At 36.8% G+C, this 25,512-nt stretch overlaps 1 protein-coding gene across 4 annotated transcripts in view; it reads left to right on the top strand.

Moving 5' to 3' along the window:
• Positions 1–25,512, top strand: part of pan (transcription factor pangolin) — an 826,450-nt gene that overhangs the window by 602,780 nt on the left and 198,158 nt on the right. For 2 of the 4 annotated variants that reach the window (XM_017628130.1, XM_017628205.1), the window contains exons 1-2: positions 13,894–17,208; positions 19,346–19,541. In XM_017628130.1, the coding sequence (XP_017483619.1) occupies positions 14,006–17,208; positions 19,346–19,541 (3,399 nt within the window). In that variant the 5' untranslated portion in view covers positions 13,894–14,005. Of the gene's footprint in view, positions 1–13,893; positions 17,209–19,345; positions 19,542–25,512 lie in introns of those variants that run through there. The other 2 variants (XM_017628344.1, XM_017628276.1) reach the window with 1 other exon arrangement.

Here is a 25,512-nt window from a genome sequence, read left to right as displayed (position 1 = left end):
GACGGACGGACAGACAGTCACCGCTTAATCGATTTCTCTTTTCATTCTGATCATTTATGTATACATTTGTCTATATCTATCTCGATTCGTTTTGCCTGTTACAAACAACCGTTATGTGAACAAAGTTATAATACCCTTGTGCACAAGTGCGCTCGGGTATAAAAAATGAGCTACGCTAACGATGCAGACAAGTGTTCACGCCGCACATTCACGAGGTGGCGTCTTCAGAAGTACCGTTATTTTCCTTGGCGAATTTGATAGAATCAGCTATTTGCGTGACGTCAACAGAAATGCTTTGTTCTCGTACAGTAAAAATAGTTACTGCGTAGTTCTACTAGCTTGGCGTGTCTTTGTTCATCTTTATAAAATACGCTCTTATAATTAGGGAGTTCACAAGGTGTTGTATACTGTCGTACTGTTGTATGTCATAAACTTTAAACGGCTAAAACTATATTTAAAGAATTCGCAAGCTAACATAAAAGTTTTATTATGAAATTTAACACAATTAAAAAATAGTTGATGGCGATTTCAAGTTCTCTAAACATTTATTTAGTCCTTAAAAACTTTACAACATACAACAATACGATAAGTACGACACCTTGGGAACCACCCAATTATAAATTTATAAAAACGGTAATGAACGGCTATGAAAATGTCTTTAATTTTTATTATATTTTTCAAGTCATTAAAATTTTTATGCGCATAGAAATGCCTGGTTACACTGTTGAAAGTGAAATTTCCTACATACGTGCACCGCGGAAATAGACAAAAAGTAGTATCAGAAAGTTCGATTTGACATACATACATACACTCATAGTATCTACATACCCATTGTTTTAATTTTTCACGTTGACGAAGAGTTTTACACGATTTCTTATTCTATAAATAATCTTGTGCAAGCCTAAAAATGGTTACGATTGAAGATTAAAATAAAAAAAAGTTAAAATTTTTTTTTCACATTTCTCATTTGAGATAATATATTTTATCCGAAATTTTGCTTTTTCGAGCGATCGCCCTAATTGCCTACTTTGCGTACTTTTCTACTACCATTTTCGCAGCAAGGGATTGCATTCTTCCCCTATCTCTGTCCTTCGTAAATGCAACCTTTTGTAAGGGAGTGTCAAACCGCGGCTGTCAATAATTATCTAACCTTATATTATTAAATCATGGTCTTTTTCTTTGCATTCCCCTTCGGTTTCGTATTTCTCTTCGTGTCCGTCATGACTTTTTCATAGTTAAAATAATATAATTCAACTTTTGTCACTTTCTGTTGGATATACTCGTACATACATACGTGCATCGGTATGTACGTATAGGAAGCCTAACTTATTTTGTGAGGTTATTATGAAATGTATCGAAAATCAGTTATTCCTATATACATATGTGTTTTAATCAAATACTTAGAAGATATAAACCAATACTGCCCATATACTAAACGATAGGAAACCAGTTATACCAGCAAAATCTAAGTTGCCATAGCACTTCAAAGTCTCAAAATTTACCCTAAAATAAGTCAATATTGGGCGGAATTTCTACTACAGAAAACGAAATGATTACTTATAAAAATAAATCTATAGGTTAGTTTGAAGTATTTTAAAGTAAATTACGTTAAAAAAATCGCTTCTCTACTTCACGTTCAGAAAGCGTTTTTAGTTCAGCTCTAAAACTTTCAATTACAAAATCTGAGCATGGAATCACTACCGAAACGTAACACATATTCTACGGCAAAAATTTAAATTTAACAAGAGCTACTATGTAGTATAGACAGGGGATGCTAGTTTAAACTCTTGTTAACTGAACACTCTGAATATAAAAAATAATATAAAAAAAAACTTTTTAATATACAACGGTTTTATAAATGGACTAAAAAGTAGAAAATAATATTTCTCAGTCCCATTGAATTTGTTTTGATAACTTTTGATTTTGAAATTTTAGCAAAAGTTATTATAAACCATTTATGAGATTGAAAACGAAAAACGTGTGCCGCATGCAATACAAACATTAGATTTAATTGACAATAGTCAAACTACATAACATAGACCTAAAATTTCTACAGAGAAAGTACAAATTTGAGATCGATTTTAAGCGGTCGTTATTCATATATCCACATACATACATATATTACACTTCATATCAATTCAGGTCTATTACATGCGCCCACGCTTTTCATTTTCAATCTCATAAATGGTTTATGTTAACGGTTGCAAAGCAAAGGTTTTATAGCTATCTGGACACACAACAGTGCAAGTGACTGGACACACAACATTCCAATTGTCTGGACACACAACATTGCAAGTTGATAAAATTTTAAATTTTTCTTCGATTTGCTAAATTTTTTGATTATGTAAAACAGTCAAAAAGGATAATTTTCGTCAAATATTCATAGCCAGATGATTTACCATTTCAATCAATTTTTAAATTTTAAAGGAGTATACATATGTTGAAAGCCTGAAAGGATGTTTAGTAGTTTTCAAATTAAGAAACTGTTAGACTATAAAATCCTTACTGACTTGCTTACTATTTACTGCGCTTCCACTCCGCAGAGCCCGGGTTCAAGCCCTAGTGAAAGCAATATCGCATAAAAAATGTAGAAAAAAGGTTTTTCTTAACTGCGGTCGCCCCTCGGCAGGCAATGGCAAACCTCCGAGTGTATTTCTGCCATGAAAAACAACTTCTCATAAAAATACAATCGTCGTTCTGAGTTGGCGCAAAACTGTAGATCCCTCCCCTTTGTGTGACATGAAAAACAGCTTTCTGTGACAACATCGAGGTGCACGCCACAAATCGTAGGAGAAGCTCGGACAAACACTAACATATGTGTAAGCGTCAATCTATTATTATTATTAATTTGCCAAGCTTTGGAAAGAAACCAACAGTAACTCCAATTATTTTCATTTTATTAAGACCCTTAAATGTGTTGCTTAATTTTAACGGAATTTGTTATTTTTTTAACGATTTTGGTAAATTTTATTTTTCGGGCGCGGCAGCACTGGACCCAACCCAGTCTTGGATGCATATCTTCTAATCTCTGCGACCAGTGGAAATCTTTCGAACAATCAATCAAAATTTCGAGTGCCAATCAATGTTGCCGCGAAGCATTTTTAGTGGTAGCCAAATTCCTTTAAAAAAGGGCTAAAAAAGAGCTAAAAAAAGTACTTGTGGCTTAAAATGGTAGCTAAAATTTTTTACTTACATATATATATATAAGTATACACGTAAACATTTTCAATGAGTAATGGTATATAAAAACAATGAACTTTGGAAAAAAGCTAATATTTTATCCGAGCAAAAACCCTTTTTGTACCAGCTGCTTGCTGTTTCCATCAAGTGATTGTACCATCAGGCTCGAAGCATATAACTTACCAGCATGCTGGTACAATATTTATTTCTTTACAAATGAGATCGAGGAAAGATCGGAATGATTAGAGCCGAAATTTCATAATTTTTCTAGCATTTTGTTAAACATTGTTTGTTTTTGTAATTCACAACTGCAATATCGTGAACTTAATCTTACACAAACACGGCTTTGACTCATATAGTGCAAGAAATACTTTTTACATAGAAAATTGAGCTAATTTCACCATTAACGACACCAGCATGCTGGTACAATCGCACCACAAGAACATACACGGTCAATCGACTTGATAGGCTATTTAACAAATGAAACATATTAAGGGCCACTTTTTCAGTGCACGGCCGTGGTTTAAACTAAGTTTAAATGCCCGATCTGGCTGGTTTAAACTAAGATCAGCCAATCAAATATCAGCCAGCTGTTCAACTTAAACTCAGTTTACTTAAACTAAGTTTAAACGCCCGATCTGGCTGGTTTAAACTAAGATCAGCCAATCAAATATCAGCCAGCTGTTCAACTTAAACTCAGTTTACTTAAACTAAGTTTAAACGCCCGATCTGGCTGGTTTAAACTAAGATCAGCCAATCAAATATCAGCCAGCTGTTCAACTTAAACTCAGTTTACTTAAACTAAGTTTAAACGCCCGATCTGGCTGGTTTAAACTAAGATCAGCCAATCAAATATCAGCCAGCTGTTCAACTTAAACTCAGTTTACTTAAACTAAGTTTAAACGCCCGATCTGGCTGGTTTAAACTAAGATCAGCCAATCAAATATCAGCCAGCTGTTCAACTTAAACTCAGTTTACTTAAACTAAGTTTAAACGCCCGATCTGGCTGGTTTAAACTAAGATCAGCCAATCAAATATCAGCCAGCTGTTCAACTTAAACTCAGTTTACTTAAACTAAGTTTAAACGCCCGATCTGGCTGGTTTAAACTAAGATCAGCCAATCAAATATCAGCCAGCTGTTCAACTTAAACTCAGTTTACTTAAACTAAGTTTAAACTGGCACTGAAAAACTGGCCCTAAGGGCCGTAAACTTGTCTATTTTAAACTTCAGTTAAATCGTTAATAGATAAGTTAAAAAACAGCCCTAACACTTTTGCAGTATGTATGTATAAAAACGTAAGGAACATACAATACATATATGTATATATATCAGTCTTTTTTAGTTTAAAAAATCATCTATTACATAAATGCAATAAAATTAGATCAAATTAAGCATATGCAACTTTTTCATGCCCAGTATGAATAAATTCTCCAAAGGGTTAGGCGCAATTTTAAATTTATGTGGCCAAAAAAAGTATATGGTAGCTAAATCTAGCCACCAAAGGGCTAAAACGGCAACACTGGTGGCAATGTGCACTCATGATGCAATAATACAAGGATTTATCGGTTGGCTCTAATTCCGCCATATTGACTGCCTTAACAGTCTTTAACAATTCTTTGCCTAATAATATAGTTGAATATTTTTTTATTTTTTCTCAGTATACACATTTTTTTCTTAAAAAGGTATTTTATCTTATTTTATTTCATTTCATGAAATTTTATATTTTTCCCCCAAATGGGGCTTAATTTCTTCCCGTTTTTCTTCTCGTTCTACTGAGCTAAGGCAGTGTCAAATCGCGCTGTTATAATGGATACCACCTTGTATTATTGCATCATGATGTGCACTGCCTCTTTTTCCAGTGGGTGAGTCAAGCACGAAAGCAACAGGGTGAAAATATAGGCAAACAAAAGAAATATAGAGAGCGAAAGAGATTTAACAAATTGAGAATTTTTTTTTGAGGTTTTCCACCTAAGCTACCGCTCTCTCATTTGAATAATTGCAAACTCTGCAATGCATGCTAGCAGTGTTGCCAAGTTTTGAATTTGAAAAAGTACTAAAACCCAAAAAGTCGCGTTTTTTCTCGAAAAAAATCACCAAATTTTTTATTGGAGGATTTAATGGACTTTGTATGCACACAAAATTTTATTGTAGGTATGCCGATACAAATTAATAAAAATTAATGTTTCTTGCTCGGCGGTCGAAGGTTCGTTATTCATTTTACTGTTAGGAGATGCTGGTGCTTTTTTTAATATTTGTTAAAAATATAACAAATTCAGCCTAAACTAATGGTCTAAATTTCGATTCCTGGTCCCAACAATTCTGGCATTATTGATAAACATATGCTCTTTCGCTTATGACTGTCATTGTACCCTGATTTTGTTTTCATTTTTGTAGAGCACCAAAAAACGCACTAAGCACCAAACTCAAAAATTGTCGCGTTTTGAATTAAGAAAAGCACTAAATTTAGTGTGAAAAGCACTAAGTTGGCAACAGTGCATGCTAGTAAGCTGCATTCAGTGCGTGTAAATATTGTCAGAAATATACTGTTGTAGGTATGTATGTACCTTGTTGGAAAAGCTCATGGGCAGTCAGTTTTATTTTTATACGTATAGTGTATATGTATAAATTTTCTTAAAGTAAGCATCGAAAGCCCAACCACAAAACCGTCAGTGTCAGGCTTTAACCCAATTAAACCTCCTACCGTTGTGTGGCGGGAAGTCATTTGAACCAAGTCATGTGTCCGTTTAAACTGAGAAGAAATATTTTTGACATATGTGTAATATTCTATCGCTACGTAATTTATACCAAATTAGAGGTCAGACTTGTAGCTATTGATTAAGGGGGTTGCTTTATTAGATGGTGTTCCGGAAGGTGTTAGGTTAACGCCAAAGTGATGGAGAAAAAATTTACAAATGTACCTGTCTGCCTCTGAAATACGTTACTTTTATACAGTATGCGTAGACAAAAGTATGCAAACCAAGCTTTTCCTATTCCTATTCAGTTCAAAGCTCGCATATTCGTTTGTATAAATGATTTCTTGTAGAAAAGTGTTATGCATTTGAATATTTAGTCTGTACATACTAATATTTTCAGGCCGGCTGAAAAGACCAAGCTACGAAAATACACTGGCTTTTCAGACGATAAATCGGTTTCGATCTATTTGCATACATGTGTAGGTACACATTGGCTCTGGTAGTAATAAAACATATGTAAGTTTTCTATGTGTGCGGAAGAAGCTGAAGTCATACCGCAATTTTCTCGGTCATTTTTTCACAACAATGGACACCATATTCATCTTACTTAAGTCCTATGGATTTTTCCATATGGTCCATTCTCGAGGACAAGTAAACACATTGAAGAGTGCTCTTCACCTCCCCTGGGATAAAATTTCATTAGACCACATTCGTGCAGCATGTGACGCAACCCCGGACCGAATCGATTCTATCATCTTTTCTTAAAACTTGACATGTTTTTATGATAAAATGATATTTTTAAAATAGACAAAATTATAGCATGTTTAATTGATAACATTCCGAGCGCCTACCCCTATATTTTGGCGAATACACTTTTTTTTGTATTTCATGAGAAACTTTTTCATGGCTGAAATACACTCGGAGGTTTGTCATTGCCTACCGAGAAGCGACGGCTGTTAGAAAAAACTTTTTCTAATTTATATGTTGCCCCGACCAGGGATCAAACCAGGGATGTGCGTGAATGAATTATTATTCAAATAAAAAATAAAATTTTATTCATAATTTTTCTAATTTTGAATGACGAATAAATTTTTATCCTTCATTCAAGAACTTTCGAATGATGAAACAATTTTTATTCATCATTCAAGTAATTTCAAATAACGAATAAATTTTTATTCTTCATTCAAGTGATTTCAAATAACAAATAAATTTTTATTCATCACGCAAGCACTTTCGAATGATGAATAAATTTTTATTCATCGTTCAAGTAATTTCAAATAACGAATACATTTTTATTCTTCATTCAATCACTTTCGAATGATGAATAAATTTTTATTCACTCATTCAAATAATTTCAAATAACGAATAAATTTTTATTCTTCATTCAATTAATTTCAAATAACGAATAAATAAAGTAATTTCGAATGAAGAATAAATTTTCATTCATGATTCAAGTAACTAATACTGAATAACGCATAATTTTTCATTTATTGCATGTATATAAGTATAAGTTTTTAAAAAGATCTGGTGACCTGGACACAAAATCCCTTCACGTATTATATATGTACATATATAGATAATTAAATAAGTACATACATACTTATGTTCATGCTTATAATAAAAATTTATTCATCATTCGAAAATGCTTGATTGAAGAATAAAAATTTATTCGTTATTTGAAATTACTTGAATGATGAATAAAAATTTAAAAATAAAAATTTGTTCATGATTCGAAAGTGTTTGAGTGATGAATAAAAATTAATTCGCTATTTGAAATTACTTGAATGATAAATAAAAATTTATTCATCATTCGAAAGTGCTTGAGTGATGAATAAAAATTTATTCGTTATTTGAAATTATGAATAAATTTTTATTCATCATTCGCAAGTGCTTGAATGAAGAATAAAAATTTATTCGTCATTCAAAATTGTTGGAATGATAAATGAAAACTTATTCTTATTTATTTTTTATTCAATTATTCATTTTCCTGATAACACCCATCCCTGGATCAAACCAAGGTCCTAGGGCGTTCATAATGTGTGCAGGTTCATCCTCTAAATAAAAAATGTTAAAAATATTCATATTTTAATAAAAGTTTGATAACGGTAAGCGATTAGGTTTTACTTTTAGGTTATCGCTGCAAATTTTGTATCTTGCAACTTTGCATATGTTCTGAAGGTCCATAGATACGGCGACCAGATTTCTGTGAACAAAAATCCTACTTTATTGCGCTCTTTCTAGGCATACTATTAAATGTTTGTTCAATCTTCAATTTTCTGTAGATGAACACAATACTCTCCTTCATCTCCCCTATTCGTTGCGATCGTGACGTCGCACAGGAATGCGCAATCTCGTATTCTTTCATTCTTGACCATATGCCACGATATAATTATTCACAGGTATTGTCTTCCCAGAGAGTTTTCCTCGCGAAATTCGTGCTCCCTTGTTTTCATTTTGACGCGATTCCATGTTGATTTCTTTAATTCTAGTTGGCTTTGCTTTTTGTTTTCCGTTAATTTTATTTTTATAATTTTCTATTTTCTTTGTGTTGAAAAAATGTGGCTCACGTTAAAAAAATACTTGTACAATAAATAAACGAAGTAATGTTCATGAGTTGGAGCCCAAGATATGGTTGATATGGTTGAATCAGTTACTGAAAGGCGTTTTTATATAAATTACGTATACGTGGTAAAATTTCATCTAAAACAAAAAAAAAAACAATTAAAATAGAAAAATTTGAATTTTACTAAGGAAGCGTTTATTTTCGGTATTTGCCATTTAACTAAGTTTTATGCAAAGCGGTTTGTTTAAGAAAAGTACACACGTATATATGGCGTTTGGAAATGTCCCTATTTTCTCTTATCGTGAGCCTGTTATTGGGGGCAACACAGTTGTTTTGTAACTAAGGCAGATCGGAATATGCGCTCTCTGGGAAGACAATACTTGTAATAATTGTACCATAATCATATGCAATGTTCTTTGTGATAACGAAAGTACTGCTACGTTTGTCCGAAAAATGGGTTTTTGGGCCAGAGTACAGGGAGACTCTTATTAAATTAATAAATAAAACACTTAAAATCGGGATTTATACGTCCCGACTTTTAAAAAATATTCAGGGAGATATTTTCTCAAAATCGGTACGAATGGTCACCGTATCCATACATGTCGACATTTCCTAGAGGGTAGTTGTTGCGAGAAAGTGGAGCACCAAACTATCAACATAACTCCGTAATCAATTGTGTTGCAAGGGCACAAAATGCTCTTCGGCGTATGTATATAGGTACATACAAAATATATGAATATGCATCTGCGAAAACTGTAATCATTCATTGTTTCAGATATCTATTCATGGAAGAATTTATAACGATACATATCGTCGTTTAGAGTACAAAACGGCGTTTAGTCATCCTGCAAAACCGCGTAACTGACATTTGCTGCCAAAAATCGGATTTGCTCTTGGCCCAATCCCTATCCATTCGTCCTGAAATATACTAGCCAAAAATGCGATTGCTTTATAAAAAAGAGAATCATCTTGAAATATGAGTGTCTTTACTCTCTAGAAAATAATTTATGCAACCTCACATACGCAGTTTTGCATTATCTTGATACGCGGTTTTGCGTTTTGTTGATACGGGGTTTTGTACTTTAAACGACGATATACATACATACATATGTATGTGCATATGTATACGCGCATATGAGTAATTAAATTTCAGAAATAAGTTTAGAAAACAGTTTTTAATCTTTACCAGCAAGATACATAGACATACTTACATATCGTCATTTAAAGTACAAAACGGCGGATCGTGGTTCTGTAAAACCTCGTAACTGACATTTGCGCCAAAAAAGATATTTACTCACCGGAAGCTCCTGGCATCGAGCCCTTATCCGTTCATACTACTATATCGATACTTAACCATAAGAAGAAAAGATAATCAGGGATAAAAAAGAGAACCGTTTTGAAAAAGTTTTCTCTCTCCTATAAAATTTTGGCAACCTCACAACCGAGGTTTTGCATTTTCCTGATACGCGGTTTTGTACTTTAAACGACGATATATACATATATGTGGCTCATTTCTGGCACACTCTTACAAACGACAGCGAGCGTTGGCCTAGTGATAAATTATTGACTATGGTCACTTAGGTTCTGCGGGGTTGCAAACAAAATCCTGTCACGTTGAAACCGCTACTAGGACAGATAAATTAGTTGCGTTCCCTAACTCGCAAAACGTTGCAAGAATTAACAGGAATTTACCAGGAAGCGTTCCCGTACTCGGTTCTCTGGCTTCTTTTGCCTTTTGACAGTTTTACAGGTTTTAACCCAGAAAAATTGGGGAACGCAAGTATTTTAAAACCTACTTGAGAAAACGGCCCTAAATCACTTTGCTTGTCAGCTTTGCATGACGTTCCCTGCAGCTTCGCATGTTTGCATGCATGTGGGGCCATACGAATCGGAACACTATTTACTTACATATACATATATATCTGTATATAAAAATACCCGTGCCATATACCTGCAAGAAACGGCTTGCCACCGAATTAACTGGAACGGTCTACCTTTAAGGGCCAGTTTTTCAGTGCACGGCCGTGGCCGGTTTAAACTGCTGTTCAATTTAAACTCAGTTTACTTAAACTAAGTTTAAACTGGCACTGAAAAACTAGCCCTAAGCCCAGTAAATGATTCCAATATGATTTCTCATGCATCCAAAACCTAGAACATAATATTCAGTACCAGGTTGACCGAGCTTTGCCCGGAGTGCATATACTTTTTAAAATTTTCAAGATTTGCATAGCTTTAAAAAATATTATAGAAATAAACAAAAAATTTAAGTGGAAACCCTATTCCGAAATACGCTGGAATGAATGGTACATATCTTGATCGTATATGTACTATGTATACATAAAAAGAATTTGATTGAAATTATGAAGCGTAGCAACCCTGATTTCTGACCAAAGTTCCCAACAATACCTTTCATTTGATATCCATATTGCGATGTTTTAGATAAATTGTGTAGAATCGAAAATAAGTGGCAACCTTACACTATTATCAAAATAGGTGGCAACCTTATTAAAAATATTTTTGAATTAAATATCTTTAAAATACATACCATTTGATACCCATATTATGATGTTTTAATCAATTTGTAACTAATTTCAAATAGGTAACCTTAATAATAGGCAACCTTATATGAGTCTTCTCGGAAATAATTCCTATTCAGATAACCTTAGAATCCAAAACATTATCTGTGTACAAAATTTCATCAAAATCGTTAGACCCGTTTCCGAGAACCCTATGGATATATATACATATATATATACAAGAATTGCTCGTTTAATATAATAAGATAAGATTTCTCGCTTCGATAGATTCAGTCCCAATTTCAGATGCTATTGATGTAAGTAGAGATTGTTGATTAACTTCAATAATTCATTTTCAGATCACATATTTAAACTGTACTTAAATTACCAATATTAGCTATTTAAATATGGGAGATGCAACTATTCAGCACAAAACGTAAACAAAAGGGTGATCTGAAAACCAACGAAAGTTAATTGGCATTTAAAAACAATCCAAAATTAAGCTTAAATTTTTATGAAATTTAAACCTCAAAAAGATTTTTATTTTTTAAATTTACAAACGAAAATAAAAAAGTATACATATGTACAAGTATAACCCTAGCTAGTTTAGAGTGCAATATTGCTATGTCCATTTTTTATAGGGGAGTAAAAAGCATCTTAAAGCTATTAACACTTAAGTCGAAACTATTTTAAGTTAGTACATAATCAAGTTATTCACACGGCGGTGGAGCATCGGGCCCTGAGTTTTCAAACAGACCGATCTTTCCGAAAATTAAGGTGGAAGATAAAAATTATAATACTTGCTAAGTTGATAAACTTGATTACTGAATATTCAAAATTTTATTTTTGATATATTGTAAAGAAAATCGATATATCTTTACATTTCACATATATATGTATTTACAACAATGTTTTTTTCTAACTAGACTACTAGAAGTAAATTTTAAGAGGCACTTAGTTAAATTTAAGTTGCAATTTTATAGTTTCAACCTTAAAGGAACATAATTTAAGCGGTAAAAGTTATAGGCTTTCAACCTACTCACATCAGGTGTGGCTGATTCGCCGCTATTTCAACTTCACAGGGTGGTTGTTATTATGAATTCTATAAATTATTTGGAATTCTTTTATAGTTCTAGGCACGCACTTCCTAAACTACACTTTGTTATTATTATTGTAGCGTAATAATATTTACTTTTGGCAATGAAGCATGAATCCCGCACCAAGTAAAGATTTCGCATCGTATCGTGGAATGTGTGGCGTTATGGTGGCTAAAAATAATACCCCACGATTTTAGTTTAGTCTGATCAATGCTATATATTGACGAGGAGAGGGGTTTGATATCTGGTACCTGGTACCTACCTAAATATTTTTTTAGCTTTTGGTACATTATCTGCATCGTTATTACTATTTACGCCCACAAGAGCTGAGGGCGTGGTAGTATTTCGACATTTAGAATTGCTACCACTTTTGGCCGCAGTTTCTATGGGAACGTCGTACTGTGGACGAAATCCCACTCAAGGCATACAATTATTGTTCAGCTCATAGTTAGGATTGGTGGAATATTTCCTACCGGGTCTTGGCCGTATATGCTTGCGAGTGTGTGTGTGTATGAGAGATTTGTGAAATGAACACTATTAAACGATTTACACCAACAAAACTCAAATTCAAACTATCTTCGGCTAAACGAGTAAATGCCGTGTTGTTCTGGTGCTTTTTTGTGTATTTTTTCTTAATGGAAATTTCAAAATTATAAATTGTGTGCACTTGTTTGTTAATGCTGTAAATACGTGCGCTAAGAATTATAGATATATTTATTGAAAATCTCATGGTAAATTGTTGCTTCGCAGACACTCTCTTGTACAAACGAACACGTATAATCAACAAAAGCCAAAGCGACTAACAAAACAAAACAAAAAAAAACAGTGACAGTAAAGTCGGATCCAGTCAAGTACTTACATACCAGCAGTGCGTACAATGAAAGTAATAATGGTCAACTCATTCCGTTCAGCAAAAGCGAAGAGTTCACAAAGTTTAAAAAAGCTAAAAAGGTATAAAGAATGTTTAAGTGAAGTATAAACCTAAGCAAATTCATACGCAACAAAGGGCATTTCGGTGGTGAAACGCGCATTTGGCTAACCGGATGTCGTCCCTATTGCAGCAGCAATTGACTTTAGAAAAACGACTCAAAACAACATCTCATACGGCAGGTGCCGTGTTACCTCCCTCGCCGGCGCCATCACCTTCATCACTGCACGTGTCAATTTCCGTCACCCCGGCCGCTACAACCAACACGTTAACAGGTACGCTGTCCAATGTTTCTTCGCCTGCTAGTCCGGCGCCTTTAGATCAGGAGCAGCTTTACGCTGATACTGCGCCGATGACCGCAGTGAAGACATTGAATATTGGTGGGGCCGACTACGTTTCGCCAACTTCTGATGGCAGGAAAAATGCCAGTAACGGCAGCGGTGGAAATTGTGATACAGTCGACAACCAATCTGTCCATTCGACTGATCAGGCACTGATTTCGTTTCAGAATGGAGCCGTCGTTCGAGCACTGCACACTGCTTTAAATGACATGAACACTAACCATAATGTTGCAACAACACTCTCACTGCCGCTGTCCCCGGTTGGAACTTCGATCGCGGAAGTGGTGTCACCAGTGGCGCCCGGCTTGTATGGTTGTGGAAGCGCTGCGGGTACAAATAAATCGGAGTTTGTTGATAACAGCCTCACTTTTGCCTCGGATGCGACAGAGGTACGTGACCAGCCGTTCGTGCAATATGGCAGAATATTGGAGAAATATCCCCATAAACGGGAGTTCGCCGCTGAATTAATGCCTACTAAGCAGCACATTAAGCAACAGCAGCGAAAGGCGGCGCACACTGAAATGAAAACACGCAATGAATCTGAGTCCGCAGCATCCCCTCTCGAAAGCCCTAACCTTGATGTGAAAAGCGTTGGTGAAACTGAAGCTGCCGACGATGATAAGATTCCTTCGAACACAAACACGTATTTGCACAGCGAACTTTTGAATGATGCCCTACCGAAGGGTATGCTAAACCATTTGCCCTCATTATCAGATCCATGTTCAGACCCACGTTTGACGCAAACGCGAACTCCCTATGGCTGCTCGATCCCGCAGACGAATAGTAATCAGGCCGATGACTCTGTTAGTCAGCACTTACCTTCGAATGATTTTATGGAGCCCGCAACAGCAGCGATAATGGACAAAGATCGTCAACTGCTGGCCCGGCTTTTCTCCACAGATTTAGTTATTCCAAAATGTTACCAGCGTCGGAACGCGGACGCCCCTCGAGTCCTATCAGACGTGAATCTCTCTTTTTCGACCACGCCTGCAGATGACACAGTTAGTAACGAAACAAATAGCAGACTTGAGCGCAATAACGGCGGATCAGACGGTGGGATCCGTTTGGAAAATCCTGTAACATCTAGTGAAATTTCGGCTTCATTAAGCAGTTATTTGCGACCCATAGAGCCAACAACTGAGCTCTCGAAACAACCATCGGTGTCCAGTGCAGCATTTACGTTATTAACGGAAATACTTTTGAGGCACCACGACCATCAGCAACTGCAGGTACTCTCGGCCGCAGCTAACGCGTCTGGTGTGGCGCCGAATTTGCAAATGGATACCGCCTTCAACAAAAACAAAACGTCAGTAGCAGAACAGCCGCAGACGCATCTTCATGTGCAACCACTACCGATACCCTTACAACTGCCGATCCCTTTGTCTTTGTCTCTGCCACTACCGCTGCCGCTACTACCGATCATCAACACTAGTAGCAATGCACATGCACAGAACCCTTCCTACAATCTTCCGCCATTTCTGTATGGAGGCATCTCAGGCAGCGAATGCAAAGAGCCTATATATTTAAAGCAGCCTCTTCAACAAACGTTGCACGAACCACAAGCGTCTGATGAACAATTGCAAAAGCAACAGAGATCGAGCCAGTTGTTAGCCACGCAAATTTTATGCTCACGGCTGCTGCGCGCCAATGCGCCAGCGCTGTCAGAACACTTACGTGAACGCGAGCTACACTTTATAGACTATGCGTCAAGCGGCCCGAAAATGGGCTTCCAACCAGACAGTGCGCTACCGAGGACGCACTATAGCAACAACAATCGGCATCATGTAGCGAATAACAGCGAGGGAAACAACAATAGTAACGCTTCCCATCACACGATGAACTGTGATCAGCCAGAAAACAGACCAAATCATCACTCAGCGTCGTCAGATTTACTCTCCGAAATCGGTAGTGATGATCCCTACAATCACACTGCGGCCACCTCAAATATAGCTACCGCCACTACCAGCACAAAACTAAGCTTCGAAGAGTTACTGTCTGCTCAAGAAGTGTCGCTATCACAAGCTCAAATGCACCTCGATCAGTTTCTAGCACAGAGCATGAACTTTGTTGAGCTGACGGCGCCGAACTCCTCGACTTCTGTCAAGAGATTGTCACGCGTCGTTCCGCTAGTCAAAGTGAATATGCAGCAACGGAAACAACTAATCGACTGCATTCAAGTACAGATCAACCAATTAAAGCGACAATGCGCCAGTGCAAAGCTTTATTATGAACGCGGCATGTGTCGACTGCAATCATCCGAAGCGCTAACGCAGCAGCGGCAATGCCCGTCCAGTTTTGTGGCTCATAAGATTGCAACATCAGCGGCAGTAGCAGCAATGTCAGCAGCCGTCGAAACGCATCCACTTCCGCCCCTCGCGTACATCAAGACTGAGCTTATGCACAAGGAAGACTGCGAAGGGGCTAACAGGGAGGCAGCAGATGTCAAGGAATATAACAAACAGTCTAGCATGAAGTTAGGACGCTCGTTGGTGGAAATAGAGAACGAGATAGAGCAATACGTCCAAGCCTTATGTAAAAATAATGGCAATGACAGCGCAGTTGAGAAAGACAACCATGATACAGAAAGCAAAAACAATTTGGAACTTGATGAAGGTCTCACTTGCGGTGCCAACCACAAAGAGGACAAAGAGCTCGGGTACAGTAGTGAAAAATGGCGCGAGGAAATGAGCGGAAATTCTATACCAACTGGCGGGGATGTCAGCAGATGTCTCACACCAGCGTCACCCATCTGTTTTTGGCACCCAGAAAATCGCGGCCATTGCGTGAATGACAGCTCCTTAACCGTTGCCGAAATAATCCTGGAATGTGCTGCTCTGACCGTACAAGCGAGCATGCGCGATTCCGGCTTTTCCGTGAATTCTCTCTCCACGTCACGAAACTGTGCACAACCACAAAACCGCAATGTAGAGTTAAATTCAGCAGTTGGTGGACAGTCTCAACACTCCTTTGGGACTGCTCCCGCAGCAGGAAACTCAAACTCTGACTTAACATCACAATTTGATTCCTGTAATGTTGCCGATGCCACTAAAGGCAACGCTGAAAAAAGTTTATCTTCGCTGGTGTTGGGTATGACGGCGCCAACGCCTGTTATCTCACCAATGCCCGTGAATACATCTACTTCCACACCGACGCTGGTATCGTCGTCGACGCCAACCACTACGCCTACTCCTCCGCTGACTGCGAATGGTTTAGCGGCGGCTGCAAAAAGTCGGCGCAAATCAAACTATGCGCACCGCATTGAAACAATTGGTACCCAACCTGCAGCGCCCAAACACGTCGCTAAAACTTACCGCTTCTATGAACAACAAAATTCGCATAATCTCAGACAGTGCTACAACAGTAACGGCAGTGGCAGTAGTACCTCTGTCAGAGATGGAGCCAATGACGGCAAAAACTATCAGGATGAGAAATCCGGCAAGCAGCGTGAAGGCGGACTGACGAATCATTCTACAGAGGCGACGGCAGCAACGTCGGCAGCGTCCGAAGCGACCCTTGGCCACCAAAATAGCCACCAGCAACAACAGTATGCCCTCCAACAGCAGCAGGACCATCATCATCATCAAACTCAATTTAATGTTACCAACAACAGCAAAAATAACAACAACTGCAGCAACAGTGCATATGGCATACATGCTGCAGGGAGCAATACGCCAAACGTGAGTGCAACAGCTGCAGCCACGGTTGTGGCTCTTCAGGAGCGAGCCTTCACCGATATCTTCAAAGCGCGCTTCAACGCACTCACCGCAGCGGCTGTCATGAATGCCACCGTCGGTATATCAGCCGCCGCTGCCGCCGCTGCAGCAGCGAACACAACAACTGCGCCAGATGGACCTTATGACTTAAGCATCAGCGGAAAAGTCAAGAAAACGTAATTTTTCGTTTAACTTTTTCAGAGTGGTCCTTTTTTATAGCGGAGAAAAATTACACCGTACGACATTCCAAAATGTCTGCGAAGTGATATTATTTTTCTTGTAGGTCTTATCTAGTAAAAAAAGAATCGAAATATAAAACATTCCAAACGTTCCCAAAATCTCGAGTTACGGTTAAAAAAAACCAGTCTTTCGTACCCTTTCGCACTTAGATGGCTGTAAATTAGTTGGCTTTCAGCCGATTTTCAGTTTTCACCGGTTTAAGACAATACCTACAAGAAAATTAACATCACCTCCCAGATATTTCTACTGCATTATTTTTTGTAGCAATGTGTTACTAATGCGCCAACCCACGGAACAGGTTTCTATTACTAATCTTTTCGAGTTTACACTTCGGTGGAGGAAGTTTGAAAGCTACCGACTTAAACCCTAACCTACACCGCCCTAGCGTAAGTTCCATTTCTGGTACCGCTGTACAGAATTACTTCAGATACAGGAATGCGCTGATAGCGTGTTTTCAAGTGGTGTATTTCTCAATAGAGAACCACCTTCACCTTTGCAAAGAGCATAAGTTTTGTATAATTCGCTACCACATCGCAATCTTTGGTACAGGCGATACGATGATTTCCATCATGCAAAGAAATGCACCAATATAGCCGTAACGTGTGGAAAGCTGGGTAAGGCATAGGAAAAAGAACACATACTTAACCATGCCTTAAGATCATCTATCAAAGGAACATCTATCGACATGTGGTCTTTGCGTTCCATTTCTGCTATCTTTACTGGAGGGACAACCCTACATGCTTCTATCGCCGCGCCGAACTCGAAACGCGAAAGCGACTATATTACATAGTGTTCCTAAGATCTGCAGCCGGATTCCAACAATTGCTATCGCTAATTTTGATCGCCAAAAATCTCTAAAATAATAGCACGCGACCCTAAAAACACGCAACATATAGTTGCATGTTCACCACACTGCCAGATTTGACTGATTACGCATTGCATTTGTTACACTTCCATGTTGTATACTTTTAGGCCCACTGCTTTTCATTTCGAGAATTTTAGCGGCGAAAATTTAGCGTAGCGATTGTCAGAATTTCACTGCTGGGCTATTTACAAGTATTAGGGCTGCTCCATCAGGTATTCGTTACCTTCTCTGAACTTACGTTGCTTCGTAGAAATGTTAACGCTGCTACACTGCAAACAATTTGGAGGGTGTCACATTTGAGAATCTGGATAGAAACGCTAATCGCTTTTCAAGGGTTGTGAGTCTATGAATTACTTATAATGACTTACTTAAAATACGTGTGCACATACTTTCGCTGCCAGTCCAAAAAATCAGTAGCCGTCCCTTCAAAAAATCCTTTCTTATCAAGATGGTACTTTAACATGCTGTGTCCTGTCAAGTAGCCAGTTATAGTCTTTAGGACAACCCGGCTAAGGTTCAGAAGTAATTCAGAGACCCATCGAAAATAAGTTAAACAATATACTATAATAAGTACAACCTTGGCGTAAAAAAGCGTAAAATTCAGCAGCCGAAAATCCTGTCTCGACCACTTTTTCGAGCAGAAGGTCAGCCATCCCATAAAAAGAACCAAACATTGCCTTATCAAATGCTACTCACTTTTCGCATACACAATTTCGAGATCTGAACCCCATTCCGAGTGAACTGGAAACCCTTCCTAGCACAATCCAACGTTATCGACAACACAGCCGCAGTGTTGATATGCTTTATAACAAGTCTATTCTGCACGTTACCGAAGATTTTGTGACCGGAATATTTTATTACCAAAAAATGTTACCACTTCTTGCCACCGCGATTCTAGGTACGTTGGTAATGCAGTGAAAATATTCAGCAATTCAGCTATGAAGATTTGTGGAAATTCCTGTATTGCATATTTCACAAGGCAATATTTTGTTACCAGCTTATGAGATGTTAACCAAATTTACCGATCACAAGAGAGCACAGAATGCGAAAAAGGTTTAAAAATTTACAGACACTTTAATTACCGGTTACAAAATTTATGTTACCAGCGCAGAATAGACCTGTAAGACTAGATTAGATGTATTACCGCTCATACTTCGTCGAAAATTTCCAACTAATTTTATGTTGTTTATGCTTTTTTTCGTTTTCAGAAACTTGGATACGAAAATATCCGCAGGCAATCCCCAGGGAAACGAGTGCAAAGACAACACTAACGAGAAGAAGAAACCGCATATCAAAAAGCCACTTAATGCGTTCATGCTCTACATGAAGGAAATGCGCGCCAAGGTGGTCGCCGAGTGTACATTGAAAGAGTCAGCGGCGATAAATCAAATACTTGGTCGAAGGGTAAGTCGGATATGTCCGTAACCGTGCAAATCAATTTGCGCAAACTATAACGCGAATACTTCAAGCAATATTAATAAATATATTTTTACTCAGAGCAGCAAAATTATCGCTAAACACAAATACCTCAGCAGAGAGCATTATCCAGCTCTGATGGCATTAAAAAAAATCGTTTCACTTTCGTATAATTTAAATCTTGCATACTGAATGCCTATATATATATGTTCAAAAACCAAAAACGGGTAAGGAGTGTTTGAGGAACGTAGTTTTGTGAATTAAGGGAATTTTTGTAAAGTTTAGGAGAAATGTAAAGTACTTCAAGAGTTGTGCCTCGCATAATAAGCGTGATTTGGAAAATAAAAGTTTGCGCAAACGCATCACAAAACTCTGAGTCGAGTCATGGCCAAAGGAATTTAATCCATCAAGCTGATAAGCAATCGACATGCCTAATATTTGCATTCGGAGATTCAAAGTTTTTTTCCTCCTGCTCCGTTTACCGAAATGCGTCAAACACTGCTTTGTTATGATTCGTTTATTTCAAACTTTCGTACTTTGGAAATAGCTAGAAGCTTCTTAAAATTTTAGGTTGGTAATAGCAAAAATATGGTTCATTATAATCTAAAACCAATCTGTGTGTAAGATGACAATTTTTGGTCAATATCTTATGCTCGCCCATGTCTATCAAAGTTCAATGTGCTCAAAAAAATAAATACATTAATTAATACATTTTTTTTGTTTTTTTGTTATTTTATGGCCTTACAACAATTATGTTCAACAATTTTTATTGAGCTTGAGGCCGTTTTTAGTGAAAAACTTATTGTGGAAAAGCAACAGTTATTTGAAAAAATGGTGGAAGTGATAGCTATTTCGGAAATCACCACATTTCCTCATCAGATTTCTCTCAGTAGGATTCGAACCGACGATCCCACTGACTCAGCCAGTTGCCTACGCACTGTGCTAAGTTCGCCTTGTGAATTCCACTATTTCATTTGTTAAGCCAACTACAATCAAACGCAGCTATTCCAGTGCTATTTAAACTTGATCATGTGGCGAAAGAAGTCTGATGAGCAAATGTGGCGATTTCCGAAATAGCTATCACTTCTACCATTTTTTCAAATAATTGTTACTTTTCCACAATAAGTTTTTCATCAAAAACGGCCTCAAGCTCAATAAAAATTGTTGAATATAAATTTTTGTTACTGAAATTGCAAGTATCTTCGAAAGTATTAGTCCTACAAAATTTGGTATATGGACCTTTTTTGTATAGAATCGAAGTAAGCTAAGAAAACATGTTTTCAGCACTTGAACTTTGATGTACTTGGGCCAGCCTAGGATGTTGACCCGAAGTTGTCATCTTTCACACAGATTGTTTTTAGAGCATTATGACAAATATTTTTCCTATTACCAATCACAATTCTAAAAAAAGCAGTTTTTCGGCCAACGCTATTGGACACTGTACAATTAGATATGGGAATTGCGGTTAATACGCAAAACCCTTTCAAAGACGATTGTTAGAGCACAGTCTCAATACCGCAAATAAAACTTTGTATAAAATGTTCCAAGGTTGGGGCGTAACCGAAATGTTACAGACCTTCTCGTCCTATCCGGAACTGTAAGGTTGACTTCAGTCCTCAGAATAATTGGTCCCTTGTGCGGGTGCTAAGAGAAATGTGTTTAGTTATCGCTATACGGTGAGAACAACTCCTGCGAAATAATAGCAATAATGAAGTGTCAAGTTGACGCGAGAGCTCAAACATAAGGAACTAACTTGTAGTCGTTACTACGGCGAACAGTGCGGTATTTGGGAGATTTAGGGGAGGGAAAATCATATCGGCCACAATTTCGACTCTATGAATTTTAATCTTTGCGTTATGCGCTTCAAATGGACTGCATAGTAACGGTTTGAAAGGATGTACATGATTTCATGTGCATACAGGGTGTCCTAGACCACCTGTCCACCCTCTTAAATTGGAGGGAATATTTTTCATTGAATAACGCAAAAACATGACATACCAAGTCGGGGATGATCTATCTTTTTGTGGTATTACCGACTTGCGGTTTAAACCGGAAGTATTTTTTTTAATTAAACGTACATGGTTTCGCTACTTTTTTCTCGGAAAAGCCCTTTTCAACTTCTAAATGTCCTTCGAACTTCATCTGGTCCTGAACTGCTTAAATGGGTGAACATTTTTTCATTGGAAAACGAAAAAAATATGAATTAACAAGTTGAGGGTGCTCTATATTTTGGTCGTATTACCGACTTTCTTGCACGGAAAAAAACTGACCGGAAGCTCTTTTTTTTAAATAGGACATATGTACATGTTTTTCTGTCAGATTCGGATTCTGCAGACAGAAACTTTTTTTTGGAATGGACTCCGGGTTAAAATGATGTACTTTCGGTCCGTCTAACCCACGAAGAAGATAATACGACCCAAAGATAGAGCAGCGCCAGCATGGTAATTCGTATTTCTTCACTTTTCAATAAAAACATTTTCACTCATTTACAGGTCTATTATGCGCTGGTAATAAAAATTTTTTAACCGGTAAATAAAATTCCTGTCAATTTTTTAACTCTTTTCGCATTCTGTGTACTCTTGTAACCATCCCATAAGCTGGTTAAAAAGTATTGCCCCGTGAAATACGAAATGTCAGAATTTCCGCAATTCTTCATAGCTGAATTGCTAAATATTTTAACTGCATTACCAACGTACCTAGGATCGCGGTGACAGAACTGGTAACATTTTTTGTTAATAAAATTTTCCGGTTACATAATCTTCGGTAACGTGCAGAATATACCTGTTAATAAGTCCACGTGTTGAAGTTCGATGTTCATTTCAGACAAAAGTTACGTATTTTTATTATTATTATTATTACCTTCCTTTTATTAGCTCGGGATGTAACTATGTAATATTGATGCGCCTAAAAGATGCAGCGATTTCTATTCTCAAGTTACATACCTGATGACAGTACGAATGGCAATTATAATAGGGAGGTTTTAGTTTTTTAAACTATAATCTTATTATCCTCAGAATCCGAATTTGTATTAAAAACATGTACATATGTCTAATTTGAAAAAAAAATTACTTCCGGTCGGTTTAACCCACTTCCGGTGGAAACCAGAGGTCGGTAATACCACCAGAAATAAGGGCATCTCCGATTTATATAATATTTTTGCATTTTTCAACAAAAAGCATTTCCCTCAATTTTATAGGGGTGGTCTAGGTTTATTTTATATGGGCATTTCCAGAGGTAGATCTCTATAGTCAGAATTTAAAAGTGTTACATAGATATATTTTAGTTATGGCCCAATCTGATTTATTTGTTCAATGTACATACATATGTATTATATATTGGCTGCATATGCAGGAATATTTTTGCAAAATATTGTCTGCTATGTGGCGCCGGGTCGAGATATTTTGAAAACCCGTATATTTGCACCGATTTAGTTAAAATATGCGATATGTATTAGATACATAGTAAGAAATATAGTCAAAAAATGGGCCGCTTGATGGCGCTTTAGTGGAAATATTGTCTGATATCATTTGATTTCTGATATCTTGACACCATTTTTTTAGGCACGTTTGTAATGACAGCCGTGCCATCAGTGTGTATGCAATAACTTTTACGAAAATGAAACGTATTTACAAAAAAAGTCGTATGCGCGATAGAAATTAAATTTTTTCACTCTATTCAATTCTGTAACTTTCGGTTTTTAACTGAATTAAAATCAATAGCTGAAGGCTGTGCCCTATTTGCAATTCCGAGAGAAATACATACACTGTGGTACAATTTTTTGGATTTGTTTTAGAAGTTCGTGTGTACTGTGCCGGCATTAAGTATTAATTCGTGGTATGTAAACCTCAAAAGTATTTTGTTTCGCCTCTAACATTTTTTCTACAGTGGGTTAAAGTTTCCCCTTTTTATATATGCTGTCTTCAAAGATAATTAATTCTTCAAAGACCTATTTAAAAATTTAGGAAGCAATTTTTCGAATAACTTAAGTAACTCATAGCGTATTTTTGTATCTTATTTGGTGGGACGTCCATGTAAGTTCTTGAAAATGACAGTAAGAGGGGATGCACTATATATCCGATTAAGCATTAGTTTGCTATGGGTCTTTATCTAAACATAAGGAATCACCATTTTAAAGTCATATGAGTGTAAATTAAGAAGAAATGTACAATATAAATCGGTTCTTGTCTTCAGAGTTTGTATGTAGTCAAATTTAGCGTGCATTTTTATTGTAAAATTTTGTCTCCATTTAACTTTGTCCTTTCATGAAGAATTTTAATTTAAAAATAGCACTACCCCAAATTTAAATAAAGACCTATAGCTACGGTGACCATCTGTCATTTCGTTTTCAGTCCTTTACAGAAAGTCCTTCATTTTATCCCTGGGTGATTTGCTATAAACGATTTTCGGCAGAGAGATCTGTCCTTTATAATTTTTTCTAGATAAAGTACGTCCTTTTGCAAACGTTAATTTTTGAACAGAGAATATCAATAATTAAAATGACCCTCACAAAATCGAATAAAAACTGTCGCTAGGTTGTTTCGCACCAGACCTAAGAGTTTTTATTTAATCGTCTATCTTTGAACAAGTTGTAATTCTGATGTCTTCCTATTTTTATTAAATTCCCAAAACTGCGGGAAAATTGTGCTCAAAGTTCGTATTGTACGACTGGTTTGAAACCCGTTTGTTCCACTGGAAAAGAACAATATACCTTGGGTGACATCACCTATGTATATGGCTATATCTTAAGGTTATGCGCTTGGAATGTTAGGATTCGAAAACACTAAACTTCCCACCTCAATCTTCAAGGACGAAAAGACAAAGTATCTTCTGCCTTCAAGCACACAGTAAGCGTACTCGCGTTTCGGCACTCACGTCGCTATTGACGTTTTCGATTTCGCAAAGTAGAGGACTTAGATTAACAATAATGTCAGCCTTCAACGGAGAATTTGGAGTTAGTAGGCAATTCAAAAGGAAAGTCTTCCCTCATCGAACAAAATCTCATAAGAATGAGACTTATTCATTTCTGTCCCAATAACAAGCGCATGGACCTAGGAGTTTCTGTAGAAGTGTTTCGGTCGAATTGACAATAGCTGTACAAGATTTGCATACACATAATTGCATGGTTGAAACTACCCCGGCCTCGTTGCTTTCGTCATGTAATACGAATCATGGTAAACTCGCCTGCCCAAAAAAATTAAATTCGAAACGCATTAGCGGCAGCTGAGGACGAGAAAGTCCTTTGGAATGGGTTAAAATCCAGTCACAGCTCCAGTCAAGAAAACGAACTTGTTCAATTAAATAATATCCTAAATCCGTTAATATTTTATCTAAATGATGGTATGGGTAAGTTACGCATATGTAAGTAAAAAAATTTATTTGAAAAAATACCTTTATTTCGGGGTTTGACTACGGATATTAACGTTTGGGAATTATTACGATGAGGCTCTAAAACAAAATCTTATAATTGTTCTACAGTGTAACCGAAGGCTGCACCCTATTTGTAAATCGTAAAAAATGCCGAAAGTTATTTCTTCATTTAATGTATTTTTGTATTCCAATTTGTATTTTGTATGAAAGTCAATAAAATAGACGTTTTGTTTTGCAACTTTGTTTTTTCTTTTATTTTCATTGGACTATATAACATTGAAAACAATTGGAAAATATGTATACTTTTTTTTAAATTAAAAGCGAAGGAATTTTCATATGCTGTAAATTAAATATATTGATTAGCTAGCACTTAACAGCCCCCAGAAAAAAAGCCTACTTACGTAGGGAAAGCAAGCGTTTAGTACGGCTAGAGCTCATGAAACACACAAACACGCGCACACTCTCATTCGCGTAAACAACTTGCGGAAGCGTTGTTCACGTTCAAGTATGAAAATTTGTTTTTTTTTTTTACTGAAATCAACAATTTATTCATTCAACTTGATTTTCGAAATTCAACAGGCACATGAAATAT

This window comes from Rhagoletis zephyria, unplaced genomic scaffold (assembly GCF_001687245.7).
Source record: "Rhagoletis zephyria isolate East Lansing unplaced genomic scaffold, Rhagoletis_zephyria_1.1 Rzeph_scaffold_00004, whole genome shotgun sequence".
In the NCBI taxonomy this organism is placed as follows: domain Eukaryota; kingdom Metazoa; phylum Arthropoda; class Insecta; order Diptera; family Tephritidae; genus Rhagoletis; species Rhagoletis zephyria.
This window is presented reverse-complemented; position numbering and strand designations above follow the sequence as displayed.